The sequence below is a fragment of the Vipera ursinii genome, assembly GCF_947247035.1.
Source record: "Vipera ursinii genome assembly, chromosome: 2".
Lineage (NCBI taxonomy): Eukaryota > Metazoa > Chordata > Lepidosauria > Squamata > Viperidae > Vipera > Vipera ursinii.
The window spans coordinates 119,540,560-119,561,136 of NC_139513.1; the positions used below are offsets into that span (position 1 = coordinate 119,540,560).

At 44.2% G+C, this 20,577-nt stretch overlaps 1 protein-coding gene across 2 annotated transcripts in view; it reads left to right on the forward strand.

Moving 5' to 3' along the window:
- Positions 1-20,577, forward strand: part of UNC13D (unc-13 homolog D) — a gene marked incomplete at its 5' end in the record, with an annotated part of 62,330 nt that overhangs the window by 8,528 nt on the left and 33,225 nt on the right. For both annotated transcript variants that reach the window (XM_083353910.1, XM_083353911.1), the window contains 12 exons: positions 4,773-4,805; positions 6,707-6,814; positions 7,435-7,494; positions 10,053-10,119; positions 11,155-11,344; positions 12,986-13,030; positions 14,082-14,150; positions 14,315-14,384; positions 16,194-16,298; positions 17,233-17,325; positions 19,184-19,287; positions 20,039-20,156. In XM_083353910.1, coding sequence (XP_083210036.1) covers positions 4,773-4,805; positions 6,707-6,814; positions 7,435-7,494; positions 10,053-10,119; positions 11,155-11,344; positions 12,986-13,030; positions 14,082-14,150; positions 14,315-14,384; positions 16,194-16,298; positions 17,233-17,325; positions 19,184-19,287; positions 20,039-20,156 — 1,062 coding nt within the window. The remainder of the gene's footprint in view (positions 1-4,772; positions 4,806-6,706; positions 6,815-7,434; positions 7,495-10,052; positions 10,120-11,154; positions 11,345-12,985; positions 13,031-14,081; positions 14,151-14,314; positions 14,385-16,193; positions 16,299-17,232; positions 17,326-19,183; positions 19,288-20,038; positions 20,157-20,577) is intronic.

The window sequence follows — 20,577 nt, forward strand, 5'->3', positions numbered from 1 at the left end:
GTCGACGGGGCTGAGAGCCCCGGCAAGCGAAAGCCGCGCTTCGCCCGCCCGCCCGCCCCCCCGTTGGCTCCTCGTCGGCGGTGCTGAGAGCCCCGCCGAGCGAAAGCCGCGCTTCGCCCGCTTGCCCCCTCCCCGTTGGCTCCTCGTCGCCGGGGCTGAGAGCCCCGGCAAGCGAAAGCTGCGCTTCGCCCGCCCGCCCCCTCCCCGTTGGCTCCTCGTCGCCGGGGCTGAGAGCCCCGGCAAGCGAAAGCCGCGCTTCGCCCGCCCGCCCCCTCCCCGTTGGCTCCTCTTCGGCGGTGCTGAGAGCCCCGGCAAGCGAAAGCCGCGCTTCACCCGCCCCCCCCGTTGGCTCCTCATCGCCGGGGCTGAGAGCCCCACCGAGCGAAAGCCGCGCTTCGCCCGCCCGCCCCCCCGTTGCCTCCTCGTTGCCGGGGCTGTGCGCGCTTCCCCACCTTCCCTCTCGGCGCCAGGGCTGTGCGCACTTCCGCACCTTCCCTCTCGTCGCCGGGGCTTGCAAAACGGCGGATCGAGCCTCTGCCGGCAGACACGCTTGCAGAACGGCGGATCGAGCCTCTGCCGCCAGCAGAGGCTCGATCCGCCATTCTCCAAGCGTGTCTGCCGGCAGAGGCTCGATCCGCCGTTTTGCAAGCCGCCGGCAGAGGCTGGATCCGCCGTTTTGCAAGCCCCGGCGACGAGAGGGAAGGTGGGGAAGCGCGCACAGCCCCGGCGACGAGAGGGAAGGTGGGGAAGCGCGCACAGCCCCGGCGACGAGAGGGAAGGGGGGGAAGCGCGCACAGCCCCGGCGACGAGAGGGAAGGGGGGGAAGCGCGCACAGCCCCGGCGACGAGAGGGAAGGGGGGGAAGCGCGCACAGCCCCGGCGACGAGAGGGAAGGGGGGGAAGCGCGCACAGCCCCGGCGACGAGAGGGAAGGGGGGGAAGCGCGCACAGCCCCGGCGACGAGAGGGAAGGGGGGGAAGCGCGCACAGCCCTGCCCCCATCCACCTCCAGTATGGATGGCTCTGCCAAAAGAAAAGCAGCCGAAGCAAGCCTCCCATTGAGAGAATGGGGCGGCGGAGGCTTGCAAAACGGCGGATCCAGCCTCTGCCGGCAGCGGAGGCTTGCAGAACGGCGGATCGGGCCTCTGCCGGCGGCGGAAGCTTGCAGAACGGCGGATCGAGCCTCTGCCGGCGGCGGAGGCTTGCAGAACGGCGGATCGAGCCTCTGCCAGCGGCAGAGGCTGGATCCGCGCTCTGCAAGCCTCTGCCGCCGGCAGAGGCTCGATCCGCCATTCTGCAAGCGTGTCTGCCGGCAGAGGCTCGATCCGCCGTTTTGCAAGCCGCCGGCAGAGGCTGGATCCGCCGTTTTGCAAGCCTCCGCCGCCCCATTCTCTCAATGGGAGGCTTGCTTCGGCTGCTTTTCTTTTGGCAGAGCCATCCATACTGGAGGTGGATGGGGGCAGGGCTTGTGCACGTTTTGCCTTGTTTTGCGCATGCGCGTGCCTGCATGCACGCGCGCGCACATTTTGCGGCTCCCACTTTTTTGTGTTTGTGACGGAACCGGTTCTGAGTGGCTCTTTGCCTTTTTCCGGTTGCCGACCCCTGTGTTAGAAGAAACAGAAAAATGAGCTGAGCACATGGTGTGACCAGCTTCATCCATATCAGGACTTCAGATACAGATAGAGAGAAAGTACTCAATGGAGCTCAAACTTAGAATTTCAACTCAGAGTTCTACACTTTAAATCAGACATGTCAAACACAAGGCCCGGGGGCTGGATCCGGCCCACGAAGTGGTTTTATGCGGCCTGCGAAGCCATCCTGGAAACAGTGAGGGAACGGCCCCCACTGCCTTGGCCCTGGCCCAGAGACCCTCCTTCCTCCAGAGACCCCCAGATCTGTCCCACTCCTGCCCAGGCCCCCATAGGCACCCTTGATGCCAACAATGTAGAGCTGGCGATGCCCATCCAGTAGGCCATACGCACTCTAGCCACACCCACCCAGTAGGCCACGCCCACCCTGGCCACACCCACCCGGCCCCCTAAGGGCAACCGCAATGCTGATGCAGCCCTCAATGAAATTGAGTTTGACACCCCTGCTTTAAATGATTATATACATATGCTTTCATTTAACAAGCAATACAAGTCCTTTGCAGCTGCAGGAAGGGATATTTAGAAATTACTATCAGAATAGTCAATCTACTTTCCTTTAAGTTCCTATATTATGACATTCCACCATGTCTGAGTCCCAATAAAGGGTGTAGAAGTCATATGAAACCCTGTACAGGGAGACATGCTATAATGTCACACCTGTATCTCTATTCTCTGAAACTTTAAAGGAAGGTGGACTATACTATTCTGATAACACTTAAGACATACAAGACAGTGGTTAGGAATAATGGGGCATTAAATGAAAGTGGACTGAAGGCAAAAGAATGAAGGGAGTATGTGGAGATGGTTTGTTCAAAATAGTTAGTGATCTTTTCTATTATGTAATTAAGAATTGGTGCATTGAAAGTTTAATTTAATTTAATTTAATAATATTTCTATACCGCCCTTCTCCCTGAGGACTCAGGGCGGTTCACAGGGCAAAAGTGAGATACAAAATACAAACATTAAAAAGAAATTAAATAATTGCCCAAGTTAAAACAATTAATATACAATTATAAAACCCCAAAGATAAAATTAAGAATGCAAAAAATAAAAAACCCCACCAATCCCCATCAGGCTAGGCCGGCTTGTACAAACAAAAACGTCTTGAGATCGCGACGAAAGGAGCGAAGATTGGGCGCCATCCGGAGCGCTACCGGTAACTGATTCCACAGCTCCGGAGCGCCCACAGAGAAGGATCTCCCCCTGGGGGCCACCAATCGACATTCTCTGATCGGTGGCACCCTGAGGAGGCCCTCTCTGTGGGAACGCACAGGGCGCAGGGAGCTTGATGCCGGCAGCAGATGTTCCCTGAGGTACTCCGGCCCCATGCCATGGAGGGTACCTTGAATCTCACCCGGAAGGCAACCGGTAACCAATGCAGCTCACGGAGCAAAGGTGTAACGTGGGAGTATCGGGAGACTCCCAACACAACTCTCGCGGCTGCATTCTGTACCAGTTGGAGCTTCCGGGTGGTCCTCAAGGGCAGCCCCATGTAGAGAGCGTTGCAATAGTCCAGACGAGAGGCCACGAGTGCATGAGTGACCGTGCATAAATCATCCCGGCTAAGATAGGGCCGCAACTGGCGCACCAGGCGAACCTGGGCGAAAGCCCCCCTAGTCACAGCTCCTATATGGTCTTCCAAGGTGAGCCGTGAATCTAGGAGGACTCCCAAGTTGCGAGCCCTATCTACGGGGGGTAATAATTCACCCCCCATAGCAAGAGGTGGAATGTCCGAATAAACCAAGCCACTCAGTCTTGTCGGGGTTGAGTTGAAGTCTGTTCCTCCCCATCCAGTTGTGGTTGATTTCATCAAAAACAGAGAAATTTAATAAAAGGCAATATAGGGTGATACTGTATGGAGAGGTATAATAAATGAAGTGAGTTTAAAATAAAGTTAGCCACTTTTTCTATTATGTATTTAAATTTCTTTGCTTGCTAGTTCTGAATCCTCTTCTGAACATTATATAATGCTGTTTATTTGGTCATGGAATATGATGATTATGTATGTATTTTTAATGTATGTATTCAAAACATTTTTATGTTACTTTTCATTATGAACAGTCCTAAGCCATACATTTGGGGTGTGAAATTCCAGAAGATTCAATTATTGAATCATATTGTTTACATTAAATTAGCGTAAAGAAAGTATCAGTTTATCTGTTAGCAATAGCTAAAATAGCTATGTGTTCACAGCTGTTGAATTAGGTATGTATAAAGGATATATAGTATATATAACATGGTGTTCCTGAGGAGAAAGTTGTGTAGAATATGTTCCCCTAAGATAGATATTTGTAGTACTTAAGCAGTACCAAGCCTAATGCATTTGCTTCAATAATTTAATATAAAATGTATAAAGTGAGCCTTTGCTATTTTTGGTATATCAGTGTTAAAAATTAGTAAATGCAAAACTAAATTTCAAGAAAACTTGAGGGATTGATTTAAAATAATGCTAATATCCATCATTAAATCAGGCTTCTTGGTGATATAAAGTAAACTGTTCTACATCTATATCAGGGGTGTCAAACTCAATTTCATTGAGGGCCACATCAGCATTGCGGTTGCCCTCAGGGGGCTGGGGGAGGTATGGCCAGGGTGGGCGTGGCCTACTGGGTGGGCGTGGCCAGCTCTACATCGTTCGCATCAAGGGTGCCTATGGGGGCCTGGGCAGGAGTGGGACAGATCTGAGGGTCTCTGGCAGAAGGAGGGTCTCTGGGCCAGGGCCAAGGCAGTGGGGGCCGTTCCCTCACTGTTTCCAGGATGGCTTCGTGGGCCACATGAAACCACTTCGCGGGCCGCATCCGGCCCCCGGGCCTTGTGTTTGACATGTCTGATCTATATGATAGATATAACAAATAAATAAAACCACCAATATTTTAAAATGTATGGTAAATAAGCAATGCCTTAACCTGGTATCTGAAAGCCAGCAATTGATTCCGGTGTACAATTCGGATGTAAAAGACTTCTCATTTACACCCACAAGATGTGCTACTGATAAAGGAGTATGAACAGGTTGGTAATGGGAAGTGGCATTTCTTCCTTTGCACCAAAAAACTATTACACTATAGGCGTGTTAAAAACTGAATTTACAGCAGATCAAGTGAAATTGTTTTTTTTCCCTTTCTGTAGATGGATCTCTCCCATAAATTATCGAAGAGACAGGTGAGAATCTCATTCATTAATGAACATAAGATGTATTCTGCGGAATCAGAGAAAAGATCAAAAGTAGCCCTTGGCCTACAGACAAACTGGGCCCCAAATTTCCCTGGCTAAGCAAGGCAGTTGTTAACTGAGCTTTGCTTTTTAAATGAATCTGGCTTCCCTCACTGACTTTACTTGTTGGAAGTCAGCTGGGAAGGTTACAAATGGTGGTCACACATGGGACACAAATGGGACACCGCAACTGTCATAAATACATACCTGTTGCCGAATACCTGAAATTTGATTATGTGACCATGGGGATGCTGCAATGGTTATAAGTGTGAAAAGCAGTCAAAAGTCCTTTTTCTTCAGTGCCGTTATAATTTTGAATGGTCACTAAATCATGCTGACCTTTTTCAGTTCAGGCTGTCCTGCCAGTTTCAGCTCCTAATGAAAACATTTGATTAGAATTATTTGCTCCTTTAGAAAAGAAAGGCTGTACTGTATTCGAATCTCTAGAGTCTAAATGTTCTGTGCAAGCACCTAGTTTCCACTGTGTGAAATGCAATATAAAGCAAACCAGCATTATTATAAAATTAGTCTGGTTCAATAAGCAGCCGCCCCACCCCAAAACAATTTGGCAGGTTTAAATGAAAGAATGCCTAGCAAGTACCATATTAAATATAGGCGATCTGGCCTCTCAGTCACTGTCCTCCCACTCCCTTCTGCCTAATGACCTCATATGGTATTTCTCCACTCTGCTTGCTGCTGGGGATTTAGAAAGCATGTGGGGTTGGCTTGCGATGGTAACCTTTGGGAGGGGCGAACCTAGAGAATTTTTTTTATTTTTTATTTATTTTAATTCCATTTATATCCCGCCCTTCTCCGAAGACTCAGGGCGGCTTACAAGCTTAGCAGTAGCCTTCATTCTATGTATATGCCTGCTTATTAGGGCTTTCACACCTCCCCCAAGCGGCATTATTACAAAGTCAGCTTAATTGCCCCCAACAATCTGGGTCCTCATTTTACCTACCTCGGAAGGATGGAAGGCTGAGTCAATCTTGAGCCTCCCCTTATGTCCCCTTATGTCCTCCCCTTATGTCCTCCCCTACATCCCTGGTGGGCACAATCAGCACAGAAGGCAACAATGCACGCTGCAATTGTATCAACGGAATCAAAAGCTCTTTAGTACGTTCCTTCTTTTCAGCACAACTAATTAGAGATACCCATCACTGATGAACACAGTTCTTCCCAACAAATGAACAAAGGCAGGTTATCTTGTTAGTAATTCAGTTCATGATTTATTAATCAAGTAGGTACCAAAAGTTGCCTTGTAGTGCCTTGATTCAGGAAAGATTTCCTAATGTGGAAAAGATAGTAAAAGGAGCAGCAGACAAAGAGGGGCAAATAAAATAGTTAACTATAGAAGAGAGAATCTCTTCCAGTCTACCTACCTATTGTTACACACTTCTCATGATTTTCTCTCCCACTCCCCACCCCTTTCATTTCCTAATCTAAGTGTATTGGATTCTGATCAGCTAGTTTTCGTCCATCTTGCCACAGACTATTGCTACAATTTAGAAGACAAATAGAGGAGTCTAGTTTTCCCTGGGCGGCTCTTATATTTTTATTCGTCAGGCATGTTTTGAATTTCTGCTGGACTTTGACACATCATTGTTTTAGTAGTCTGTTTAGCCTGCTGTTGTACTCCCACATGCTCATGCTTTTAGATGGACTCTTTAATTTTTTTTTCTTGTTTACTTATCTCTTTACTTTCCTTCTTTTTTTTCTTCCTAAATTTGTATTGCTTTTAAATTGTACAAAATATTTGCAAACTGTAAAATAGTTTGCAACCCTGCTAATCCAAATTATGCTGATTTGATTCTGATCTGTTTTTAATTTTTGTTTAATCGTTGTTGCAGCTCACCCTGCTGTACGAAGAGGTCCTTTACACCATTCTCCATCGTGTGGGCCAAGTGGAACAGAATCATGTTTCTGATTCAGATGAGCTCTATGAATATGTGCAAAAGGTTGGGTTAAAGAAACAAATTCATGTATCTTCTTATTCAGTGCTTTTTTTGTAAAAGAAAAAGGTGCCAGAAGTCACATGTGTCATATAACCCACCTTGCCTAGCCTACAAGGTTCCATCCAAAAAAGGTGCCGGAACTCCGTTCTGAGCGTCCTATGAGAAAAAAAGCCCTGTAATCTTATTCATCTTCAAGGCTTTAGGCTGCACTTAAGACTACATTCTTTTCTTTCTTCTTCAGTGTATGTGTTTTCTCTCTCTCCAAGTGCTAATGAAACAAATAGCTGCTCTCTGCAGTATGGTACTGTAACTATGTTGGTAGGCAGGATGCTCCATGGCTCTGTTTTTCTCCCTTCCTGTCTTCCTCTCCCCCCCCCCCCCGCCCCCCACGCACCCATCACCCTGTCTTTGGGCTTCTTGCCAAAGGTTTGAATAGATTAGAAACCAAGGGCTTTTAAAATTACGAGGAAGATATGACTTCAGGATACAGAATATTAATCCCCTGTTAAAAGAAACTCATGTTCTATTGTGTGTTTGATTTTACTTTGGGGGGCTTTCCTATTTTGGGTAATATTGAAATCATACTCTCACTCTGAAAATTTTGTTTCTGACATCCAAATCAGGCCTTCAGTATTGATCCAGGAGAGCATCAAATTATATTACAGAGGGTCAAAGAGCTAGAGGTAAGATCTAACTCCAATTTTCCATTCACTCGTTGGTTGTTATTATGGAATTGTTCTATTTATTTAGTTGCAAAGTGTTTTCAAGTATGTTTTGTTGTTTAAATTCCAGATTAGTTTTAATTATTCATGTTATGATTATTCATCATTAGACTTTCTCATTTTAATGATTATATCAACTTTGACATTCCAGATCTTATTCCCATGGTGGTGAACCTGTGGCACGCGTGCCACAGATGGCACACAGAGCTGTCTCTGTTAGCATGCATGACGTCGCCCCAATTCTAGGCCTTCAGCTGGGTTTTATAAAACCTTTTTGTTTTAGGCCTCCGTCATCGTGTGCATAAAAAAATGGCGACGTCCATGTTGCTCTATGAGTTCATGATGACCTAACCCTAACCCTAAGTGGAATTTTCCTCTAATGGGATTTTCCCATGTATTTTACCAGGAAACATAGGGCAGGCTAGAAAAGTTAGTGCCCTCCTAAACATACCAAAGAACTCCGAGCTTGTTGGCAATGTCCATTTTGCTCCCTGAGTTCATGGTGACCTAACCCTCACCCTAAGTGGAATTTTCCTCCAATGAGATTTTCCCATGTATTTTGCCAGGAAACATAGATAGGGCAGCCGAGAAAAGTAAGTGCCCTCCTAACCATACCCAAGCACTCTGAGTTTGCTGGCAATGTCCATTTTCCTCTATGAGTTCATGGTGACCTAACCCTAAGTGGAATTTTCCTCCAATGGGATTTCCCCATGTATTTTACCAGGAAACATAGATAGGGCAGCCTAGAAAAATAAGTGCCCTCCTAACCATACCCAAGCACTCCGAGTTTGTTGGCAATGTACATTTTGCTGTATGAGTTCATAGTGACCTAACCCTACCCTAAAGAGCCTCTTGTTGCGAGTGAAGAAGGAGAGTGCAAAAGTTTGGTTGAAACTAAACATTAAGAAAACCAAGATCATGGCATCTGGCCCTCTTTATTCCTGTCAAATAGATGGGGAAGAAAGGGAGGTAGTGACAGATTTTATTTTCCTGGACTCCAAGATCACCACAGACAGGGACTGCAGCCAAGAAATTAAAAGACACTTGCTCCTGGGGAGGAAAGCCATGGCAAATCTAGACAGCACACTAAAAAGCAGAGACATCACCCTGCCAACAAAAGTGTGTATAGTCAAGGCTATGGTCTTCCCAGTTGCACTGTATGGCTGTGAAAGTTGGACCATAAGAAAGGCTGAGCACCAAAGAATTGAAGTCTTTAAATTATGGTGCTGGAGAAGACTCCTGTGAGTCCCTTGGACTGCAAGGCGATCAAACCGGTCAATACTAGAGGAGATCAACCCTGACTGCTTTTTAAAAGGCTAGATCCTGAAGTTGAAACTCAAATACTTTGGCCACTGAATAAGAAGGAAGGACTCACTGGAGAAGAGCCTAATGCTGGGAAAGGTTGAGGGCAAGAGAAGAAGGGGATGACAGAGAATGAGGTGGCTGAATGGAGTCACTGAAGCAGTAGGTGTGAGCCTAAATGGACTCCAGAAGATGGTAGAGGACAGGAAGGCATGGAGGAATGTTGTACATGGGGTCACGATGGGTCAGACACGATTTCGCAACTAACAACAACAACCCTAACCCTAAGTGGAATTTTCCACCTAGGGGATTTTCCCATGTATTTTACCAGGAAACATAGATAGGGCAGCCTAGAAAGGTAAGTGCCCTCCTAACCATACCCAAGCACTCCAAGTTTGTTGGCAATGTCCATTTTGCTGTATGAGTTCATGGTGACCTAACTCTAACCCTAAGTGGAATTTTCATCCAATGGGATTTTCCCATGTATTTTACCAGGAAACATAGGGCAGCCTAGAAAAGTAAGTGTTTAGTTAATTTATTTTGGGGCTGTTTATTTAATTTTTTAAACTTTTGTATTGTTGTTTTTATTGTTGTTAGCCGCCCTGAGTCCTTCGGGAGATAGGGCGGCATATAAGTCCCAAAAATAAACAAACAAACAAACAAATAAATAAATAAATAAGTGCGCTCCTAACCATACCCAAGCACTCTGAGTTTGTTGGCAATATCCATTTTGCTGTATGAGTTCATGGTGATCTAACCCTAACCCTAAGTCCATGGTGGCGAACCTATGGGACGCATGGCACAGGTCGCATGCAAGCCCTCTCTGTGGGCATCTGCACCGTCGCCCCAGTTCTAGGCCTTCAGCTGGCTTTTATAAAACCTTTTCGCTTTAGGTCTCTGCCGCTGTGTGCAAAAAAAAAGTTTCAATCAATCAATCAATTTCAACTTCTTGCAGGAAAAAAAAAGATCTCGCAAAGTTGGAATTAATTGATTGAACATTTTAGTTTCACCCAGTCTGCCGTTACCACTGCAGCTACACCCACCCAATGGGCCACATCCACCCAGTGGGCCACGCTCACCTGGCACCCAATGATATATAAGTGAGTTTTGGGTCGCAGTTTGGGCACTCGGTCTCTAAAAGCTTCGCCATGATTGTCCTATTGTGTTCACCTGCTAACTAGTTCCTCATGTTAAGATCTTCTCTTTTTGTTTTTCAGAGGCCAATTTTTTGTCTGAAAGCCACGGTGAAGCAAGCCAAAAATATTCTGGGTAAAGATGTCAGTGGTGAGTTGAAAAAAATATACCACAGCTCAAAAGAGAGAGAGAGGGGGGAGAATTCAACTGTCCATTTAGTTTCAACATTTTGAAGGAACTTGTTGAGGGAAGATACTACCGTACATGAGCTGTCTGCTAGGAAGGGAAATTTAAATCCTTTTGTTTCTTGCATGTTCATGGACATTTTCTGCCTTCTGACAAGTTGAGTTAAGATGTGGCCACTAATCTTAAGGAATCGTTGACATGTATCAGGCATATTCCTAAATGGAACGCAGTACAAAATTTCATATAATGCCACTTGGGAGAAACAAATTCAGAGAGACAGAGACAGAGACAGAGAGAGAGAGAGAGACTACAGATGACAGAGAGACAGAGAGAGAGAGAGAGACACAAACAGAGAGATATAGTACTATGCTATTAAAACAATACTAACGAATATAAAATTTCAAGTCTGGAGGAAGGATGCTTTTCTGCCTGTACTGTTATATCACCTTCTACAAATTGTTCCCCGCAAGGCAGCCTACTATTTTAGTTGGAGAGCATAAGGGAAAGGCTTATGCTTTGGACAGTTTGCTTATAGTTCTCAAGGTAATCCTAAACAACACTTTGATTGGGTTGATATCTGTTAAGCCTTGCCTTGTTTGAATCATGGTTCCTGAACTTAGTTCACACACAGCACAATTAAGCCATAATATAACAGTGGGCCATCTTTTGTTGCCTGAAATATTTAGAGGAGGCTGAGTGTAATTATCAGAAGAAAGAGGAAGCAGACGATGATCCCTCCGATTAAAAGAAGTTGCCTGCGTGGTGTAAATTAATTGACGGTGGAAAATGAATGAAGCAAAGTAATGCAACATTTTCCACCCCACCCCCCTTGGATTTCCAGGGATAGTGGAAAATAATGATCACGAACAATATCAAGACTAATAGTGGAATGGGGAAAGAAAAGTTTAGAGGACTTCTGCCATAGTTCTGCTACTCATTATAAAACCTTAACATAGCACATGACCCCTGCGCATTTTAAAATTCCTTCTTTGTTTTCAGGACTAAGTGACCCATACTGCCTCCTAGGGATAGAAAAGAAAATCCAGGGCCCTTCAGGCCTTGTTTCTCCTCATCAGAACAAAAGGCGATCTAAGGGTGTGGTGAAGCACCTGCTGCCAGAGGACCAGACCCATCGCACGCAAGTCATCCATCAGACATTAAATCCAGTGTGGGATGAAACCTTCATTCTGTATGTCCCATCTCTTTAGCGTATTTAATTTGTGTTGGCCTTAACAGAAAATTGGACTTATTAGAAAATGAAACTTAAAGATAATTTCTAAAGCTGGAAAATGGTGTAATACTATATCCAGGAAATGGTCTTGATTGACTATTGGGGGGGAAAAAAATCAGGTGAGAGAGATGAACAGGTGGTTGTTTGAAGCTAAAAACCCAGCAAGAGTTTGCCATAAGGCAAATAGCATCTGATAGCTTTTTTTATGGCCAAGGCCTGAGAGAGGTGAGGCCTTGGTGGGTTACAGTACAGATATTGGAAAGGTGTAATCACACTGCTAGACCTCTTCCTGTACAATAGCCATTGATTTTAAGCTAGTAGCATAGGGTGGCCCGTAAGCCTTCGGATCAGTGTTTTTCAATCCTGGCAACTTTAACTTCTCCATGCTAGCTGGAGAATTCTGGGAGTTGAAGTCCACATATCTTAAAGTTGCCATGGGTGAAAAATACTGCTCCAGATGGATTGGACTCCATTTTCTGGGAGTCATAATTTGAGGTATCTTAGAGAACGTAGGTTGGGAAAGTTTGGTATGGTTGGTTTTTAAGATCAGTTGCTAACCTTTCATTTCTATCATTAGCTACGAAAGAGGTTGGTGAACTGAATCTATGCTTCTCATTCATTTTTTGTTCATATAATTATGTTCATATTTGCTGACCATCATCTCTATATGCCTATTCATCTACTAGTAAAAGTAAAGGTTCCCCCGCACATGCGTGCTAGTTGTTTCCGACTCTAGGGGCTGGTGCTCATCTCTGTTTCAAAGCCAAAGAGCCAGCACTTGTCCAAGGACGTCTCCGTGGTCATGTGGCCTGCATGACTAGACGCCAAAGGTGCACGGAACGCTGTTACCTTCCCACCGTAGTGGTCCCTATTTTTCTACTTGCATTTTTTATGCGCTTTCGAACTGCTAGGTTGGCAGAAGCTGGGACGAGTAACAGGCGCTCACTCTGTTACGCGGCACTCGGGACTCGACCCTCCAAACTGCCGACCTTCTAATCGACAAGCTCAGCGTCCTAACGCACTGAGCCACCGCGTCCCTATTCATCTACTAGCTCCACCCAAATGCACTTTTCTTATCACTTAGCGGAAAAGGACCCTGATGTACATCTATATGCGGATGTAGTCCTTTTACATTGGCTCAGTGAATGGATAATTGTTCCTGCTGGCATGTGAGAGTGGGTGGGTCTAGCTCACGGGTCAGCAACCTGAAACAGTGAAAGAGCCACTCGGAACCGGTTACCTCACAAAAGGAAAAACTGGGAGCCGCAAAAAATGTGTGCACATGCGCATACATGCGTGCATGTGCAGAACAGGGTTTGACTGAAGAGTGGAGCCAAGGCGAGATATGCACCTACCCTGCATATTTGAATTGATTGGTTGAACTTTTTTAGTCCCACTTTTTTTTTTTTTGGACTGCACATGGCAGAGGACTGGGAGCCACAAGTGATGGCTGAAAGAGCCGCATGCGGCTCCGGAGCCGCGGGTTGCAGACCTGTGGTCTAGCTCTATTTTATCTATCCTTGCAGGTAAGGGGATTGTGTACACCTTCCCACTCCAGTGTTCCTTTGTATTGGTCATGTTTTTAACTGTTTCTTTCAGGGAGTTTGAAGATATAGAAAACACTGAATTCCAGCTAGATATCTGGTAAGCAGAACTGGCTCTTCATCCCTACTGAATTGCACTGTATCTCATTGAAATTTGAGGACAAGTGTTCCAAAGGAAGCCAGAAAGGTGATAGATTCATCAGGCAAACTCAGTCCAACATAATGAGGGGGTAGCAGCAGACCACGTAGGGATGACCAGAGTGGAGCATATGCAGCCTGACTGAGCTTCCAGTGCATGTGTGCATCCACGAGCATAAGGCCACGGTTCATGAAGGGGTTGGGAAGGATTTTATCAACCAGGCAGGCTCTTCATTCTTTCTCTGGTTATTTAATGATTTGCACAAGATAAAAGTATATAAACATACTTTTCAGATAACAGTGATTGGTTTGATATTTCATCCTGTGTCAGACTCAAAGCAAACACTATAGTGCCCCAGAACTGTCAGTCATCTAAAAAAAATGCTTAATGTGAATAAATCCTTTTCTGAGTAAGCGGAACCTCTCACTACATTTCTTTCATGCTATGTCTCAAACAAGGAAATTCTTAAGGGAACTAAGAATTGTGCCTAGATGAACATTTACCGTAATATTCCTGTAGGCTAAGAGCCATAAAGTGAGCGAGGCTATCACAGATGTCAGTAAAGTAATAGTTGTGGAGGAGGGGCTCTCTTTATTTTTCTTATATGTCAACTATAGTTTGTTTCCCATCTGAAAATACCAACTGTGCTGTCGTTTTTCAAAAATTACTCAGAAGAGGTTCTAAGGTCTTCAAAAAGGGGCAGGGGATTATTATGGGCTGCAAACTGTTCACTTTTAAACATCTCTGAGGGGTTGGAACCTCCCCTAAGTAAGCAAAATAAGAGCAGGTTATTTTAAGTCCAGATATTGCTCTTCTCCACCTTTAGAAGAAGTGCCAGCTCGGGGACAGATCATTTTGGAGAAAGTAGATATCTAGGTGGCTTCTGAGAGTCAACCCCCACTTGATGGCATATAATCAAACAATTGCTCTTTTTGCTTGATTTTTTTTCTTTCTGTTTCCTGGAGGTCTTGAAAAGGAGTATCATGGCATATTTTTATTTGCTTTCTTTTAGGGATTTTGATGCTGTTGAACCTGTACGGCAGAAACTGGAAGAACTGAGTGACCTCCGTGGCCTGAAGAGGTTTGGGCTGATAATGAGCTTTTTGTATACAAAATTCTGTTAATTACATAATTCAGCTGATAAGACTAAACAAAACATTTAAATAAGGCAGCATATTTTGTTTCTCTTTGGTACAAGAGAAATGTTCCATCATCTTTGTCCTTGTTTTGCTTTTTCCTACTCAGAATTATTAAGGACGCTCGTAAAAATAAAGGACAAGATGATTTCCTGGGGAATGTGGTCATTCGTCTGCAGGTAAGAAAGGGAATAGCATGTTGCCAGAATAATGCTGGGACACACACACACACACACACACACACACACACACCACCTTGATCTTGGACAGATAAGTATTTCTTTAGCTCTGATCTATCTAAGCCCTTAGACAGCAACATAAATGCCATTAAATAAAAAGGTAAACTGAAATGTCAAGTGAAGTGTGGCTTTTATGTGACATGAAACAAGTTGGTAGCGGAATATGTCACCTTGCTCTAAATAAATCTGAGACTCCTTTTACAAACACTAGACCTGATGAAAATGCTGTAAGAAAACAATAGATTTTGCTGGAATAATCAGAAAAAATATTGTAAAGGCCTATATTGCAGCCCTCGGTGTCAATTTCTATTTGGTCCCTGGATAGTATATGACCAGGGTTTATGAGAATTTGAGTGGCTCTATAAAGATCTTCAGCTATGCCAACTACAACTTAATTCAAGAACAGATTTATCTTTCCTAGCTAGATGCCATACAGATGTCCCAGCTAGCATCAGAATTGTGGAGTTGGTTCAATATATCTGGAGTGCAATAAATTGGGGAGGCAGGAAACCAAAATGTGTGCTTGTTACCAGGGAATATTCCTGAAGAACCTTCTCAGGGTCTGTACTCATGAATCAGTTGAAGCCATTAATTCTTGCACTGAAATTCAATTACAATACAATGAGGTAAAATAGGTGGATCCATTTGAGTGATTCCTCTTGCTTGCTCAATTTCTTAATTTCTAAATTAATTGAGACACTGCATTTCCTGATGAAAGTAAGGTAGTCCTCAACTTACAACAGTTCATTTAAAGTTACCATTAAAAGTTACGACAGCACTGAAAAAAGCGACATGATCATTTTTCACATTTACAATCTTTGAAGCATCCCCGTGATCATTTATTTATTTATTTGATTTATATACCGCCCTTCTCCCGAAGGACTCAGGGCGGTGTACAGGGCAATAAATATCAAAAATACAAGATACAAAAGTTAAAAAAAATTAAATAATTGTGCCCGATGCAATAAATTAATTAAAATCAATATTAAAACCCCAAACCCATCAGACCAGGCCGACTTGTTCGAATAAATAAGTTTTTAGATCACAGGGGAAGGAGCGGAGGTCGGGAGCCATCCGGAGCTCAACCAGTAAGCGGTTCCAAAGGTCTGGCGCGCCCACAGAGAGCGCCCTCCCCCTGGGGGTCACCAGTCGACATTCTCTGACCGGTGGCACCCTGAGGAGGCCCTCTCTGTGGGAGCGCACAGGACGAAGGGAAGTTGACGCTGGCAGCAGGTGCTCCCGTAGGTAATCTGGACCCATGCCATGTAGGGCTTTATAGGTCATCACCCGCACCTTGAATCTCACCCGGAGGGCAACTGGAAGCCAATGCAGCTCACAGAGCAGAGGTGAAACATGGGAGTATCGGGAGACCCCCAACAAATCTCGCGCGGCTGCATGTGATCAAAATTCAGATGCTTGGCAACTGGTTCATGCCTATGACCGTTGCTGTGTCCCAAGGTCACGTGATTCCCTTTGGCAACCTTTTTCACAAGCAAAAATCAATGGGGAAGTCAGATGCACATAATTTGTCAGCTGCAGTGATTCACTTAATAACTGTGGCAACAAAGGTCGTAAAATGGGGGCAAAACTCACTTAACAAATATCTCAACAACAGAGATTTTTTTTGCTCAGTTGTGGTCATAAGTTGAGGACTGCATGTAGAACCATTTTATGGAAAAGCAGTAGAAATGGAGAAACTGCACTTTTAAGAAGTAATGTGGTTCCTGACTTTTCACCTCACTTGTGTAGGACCTGCGTTGCCGGGAGGATTGCTGGTACAGGCTGGAACCTCGCACTGATACTTACCCCAACCGAGGACATTGCCACCTGCAGTTTCTTTTGGTACATAAGAAGGTAGGAATGAGAGGAATCAATTTCCCATTACGGAAAGAAAGTGTACTTCATAAATTTTTATTTAAACAGTTTTGACTCATTTAAATTTTAAGACCTGTTCAATACAGTTGCCTTCGTTTGCTGCAATCTTTGAGACAAGGTTGGCCTGTCATTGAGATAGGACGGGATCTTTTTTTCCTTGTAGGGAACTGGTTGGGAAACACTTCCCCCCCTTCTTCACAAAGAGAGAAGACACTCAGATACTGTATTCTAAATTGCTGTTCTGATGTGACGTTTTATGACTTTAAGGGCCAATTAAAACTGTATTGATGAAAGATTGATTTATGGATTTGGAGCCTGCTTTAGCTTATGTTTTGGAGAAAGATAAATACATCGTACACTAATTTATTTATATTTATATTTATATTTATATTTATATTTATATTTATATTTATATTTATATTTATATTTATATTTATATTTATATTTATATTTATATTTATATTTATATTTATATTTATATTTATATTTATATTTATATTCCGCCCTTTCCCGAAGGACTCAGGGCGGTTTACAGGGTATTTAAAAGAAAATCCAAACAAAAGTTAAAACAATTTAAAAAGATTAAATGAAACCCTGAGAGAAAATAAAAACCCCAGTTAAAATTAAAAATTCTCAGCCTGGGCCAGAGAGCTCGAAGAGCCAGGTCTTCAGGTCCCGGCGGAATGAACGGAGGTCGGGGGCGGTCCTCAGCTCCGCTGGCAGCTGGTTCCAAAGGGCAGGCGCACCCACTGAGAAGGCCCTATCCCTGGGTGTTACCCGCCGGCAATCTTTAATGCATCAAGGACTTATTGTTACCATCTTTAAATTTTCAATGATATGTGTTTTCTGTATATGTAAGTATTCTAATATCTTCTAAGAGCTGGATCCGTGTATTTTTTTTAAAAAAAATCAGAGAGCTACTTCGGCCAGCAAGACACTACCAAATCACACAGTTCATCGGCAACTTCTTCAGCAGATTGTTTCATATGAGATTCTTCAGTACCAGGTAAATAGATATACAAGAAACTGTTAAGTGGAATATGACAGAGTGACATATAATCAGCTGTTCTCTGTAAGACGTGGACTCCACATAGCAGTCAGTTCATCTGACTTGTTTGCTCTTTTCAGCTCTTCTCTGAAGTCAAGACTCAAATTTGGTTTGAAGCCCAAGCTCTGCCCTCAGTTGAAATCTCAAGAAAACTTATGGCAAAATTTCAGGACTGTAAATTGATTCATACACCTGAAAGATATTGTAGAAACTTTACTCTGAGTTGATGAAGTTGTATCCGTTCCATGGATGACCAATTGCAAAGCAGATTCCTACAATCTTGGAATGGCACGATAGATCTTTCCTATTTGAATCCTAGCGGCTTTCTCGAGAGTGATTAAATTGCTGTTATGCAGAGGGCATGTATTACTTGCTCTCCCATTTTTGGAGCCAAAGATTCAGAGTTGGAAGGTATCTTACAAACTATCTAGTCCAACATGCTGCTCAATGCAAGATCCACTAGAACATTTCTAACAGATGACCACCCACCCTTTGTAAGAAGGCCTTCAGAGAATGAGAATTCACCACTTCATGTGGCAGTCTGTTCCAGACATTTAGCTTGAATCTACTTCCCATGTAGTTTTAACCTGTTGGTTCTGGTCCTGTTTTCTGGGGCAGTAGGAAAATAAGGCCACTTCTTCTTTGTCGACCATTAAGTTATTTGAAAATATTTTTCGTGACTCATTTCAGGAGTTTCTTCTATGGGCTAAATAGACTCAGATCCTTGTTCTGGACCTGCTCCCTTGGGGGGAAAATAGGTTTACTCCCCTTGCTTTGTTACGACAGATGATTCCTGTCATATCTCCCCCTTAGCTATCTTTTCTGTAGGCTAAATATTTTTTATTTTTTATTTATTTTAATTCCATTTATATCCCGCCCTTCTCCGAAGGCTCAGGGTGGCTTACAAGCTTAGCAGTAGCCTTCATTCAATGTATATGCCTGCTTATTAGGGCTTTCACACACACCCCAAGCGGCATTATTACAAAGTCAGCTTAATTGCCCCCAACAATCTGGGTCCTCATTTTACCTACCTCGGAAGGATGGAAGGCTGAGTCAACCTTGAGCCTGGTGCGATGCGAACCTGCACTAATTGCAGGCAGCTGGTGTTACTTAAGGAGGCATTAGCCCACTGCTCCACCAAGGCTCTTTTAAATATACTCTGATCCTTTATCTGTTCCTCTTAGGGCTTGGTTCCAGACCCTTCACCATTTGAGTCACTCTCCTGTGAACTTGCTCCTGTTTATTGATATTCTTTTTTGGTGCAGAGAACTGGACACACTATTCCAAGTGTAATCAGTGTGGAATGAATTACATCCTGTAAGCTCACGTCTATTCTCCTGTTAATGCACCCTGCATAGCAGTTGCCTCAAAGTGCTGGCTCATGTTTAACTGTAATACTGCCAGTCCAGTTCTCTCCTATCCTATCCCTGTGCCTTTCATTTCTCCTGCAGAGATGCCAGATTTTACACGTCTACCTGTTACATTGCATCCCATTCATTTCTGTCCACTATACTAGCCTATCCACATCCTGTTGAATCTTCTCCCTTTCCGCTAAAATATCAGTCGCTCCCCCCCCCGCCAGCTATCTATCTATCCTGATCATTTCCTCCAAGCTGAAATGGAGCCGTTTACTCTTTAGTCAATTAAAAATGATAGGTAAATGGGGATTGCATTGAACTAAGTTTCAGAAGAAAGAAAGACCTGGACATAATACGGGTAATTGTTGTATTTGCAAAACTGTGAAGCAATGGATATGCTGCCTTTCCGCCCCCATCTGATGTCATAGAGAGCCGTTCATTGTTCTCTTTCACTGCAGGCTGGCAGCACTTCCTGGGATGGAGAGTTAAGCAAATATGCCAGTACTATCCTGTATCTACATGCTACTCAAAAAGACATTTCGGATTTCCACCAAGACTTGGTGTAAATATCACCTGCATGCTTCCTTCCCCCCCCCCCCCAGGGAACATTCTGGAAACCAAAAGTTCCTGGCACGTTCTGTCCACCCACCCCCTTAAAAAAAGGTTGGGAGGGTTGCGAAGTGAATCTGTCTTCCCCTTTGTCCTTGCTTGTCAGAAGACTGCACGAGGTGATCACAGGACCTCGGGACACTGCAACCGTTATAAATGTGAACCCGTTGTCAAGCATCCAAATGTAAATCAGGTGACCACTGGGGATGCTGCAACAGTCATTTTTTTATTTTTATTTTTATTTTAATTCCATTTATATCCCGCCCTTCTCCGAAGACTCAGGGCGGCTTACAAGCTTAGCAGTAGCCTTCATTCTATGTATATGCCTGCTTATTAGGGCTTTCACACACACCCCAAGCGGCATTATTACAAAGTCAGCTTAATTGCCCCCAACAATCTGGGTCCTCATTTTACCTACCTCGGAAGGATGGAAGGCTGAGTCAACCTTGAGCCTGGTGGGACTCGAACCTGCACTAATTGCAGGCAGCTGGTGTTACTTAAGGAGGCATTAGCTGAAAAAGGGTCATAAGTTTTCAGTGCCATTGTAACTTTGAACGGGCATTAAAGGAAACTGTTGCAAGTCAGGGGCTACCTGTAGTTTGTTTAGGCCACTTAATATGAGATTCTTTTGTTTCTAATTGTAATTTTAGCAGGTTTTTTTCCCTTGGGCATTCAATGCTGCTTTCCTTCCCTTGTTAACCTAGGCATTGGCTGGCTTACAGCAAGCTCTATCAGTTCTTGGAGTTCAACAGCAGCTGCCTGCTCCACCAGATTACCAGCATAGAATATCAATGGTTTCAAGGCCGATTACGATCTGAGCAGGTAAGAAAGGAAGAGCTGGGGAGCTACAGACAGTCCTCGACTTATAACAGTTCACTTAGTGACTGTTTGAAGTTGCAACGGCACTGGAAAAAGTGACTTATGACCATTTCCCACACTTAAGACTGTGTTGCAGCATCCCCGCTGGTCATATGATTTACATGATCACCTTTTTCGACCTTCTTGTAAGAAAAGTCAGTGGGCAAACCAGATTCGCTTAACAACCATGTTACAAACTCAACAACTGCAACGATTCGCTTAACAAATGTGGCAAGAAAAGTCATAAAATAGGGCAAAACTCACCGAACAAGTTTCTCGCTTAGCAGCATAAATTTTGGGCTCAATTGTGGTCGTAAGTCGAGGACTACCTCTTATAGGGCTGGTGGAACATTCCCTGTCCAGCTAAAGACATCCTTGGTTCTAA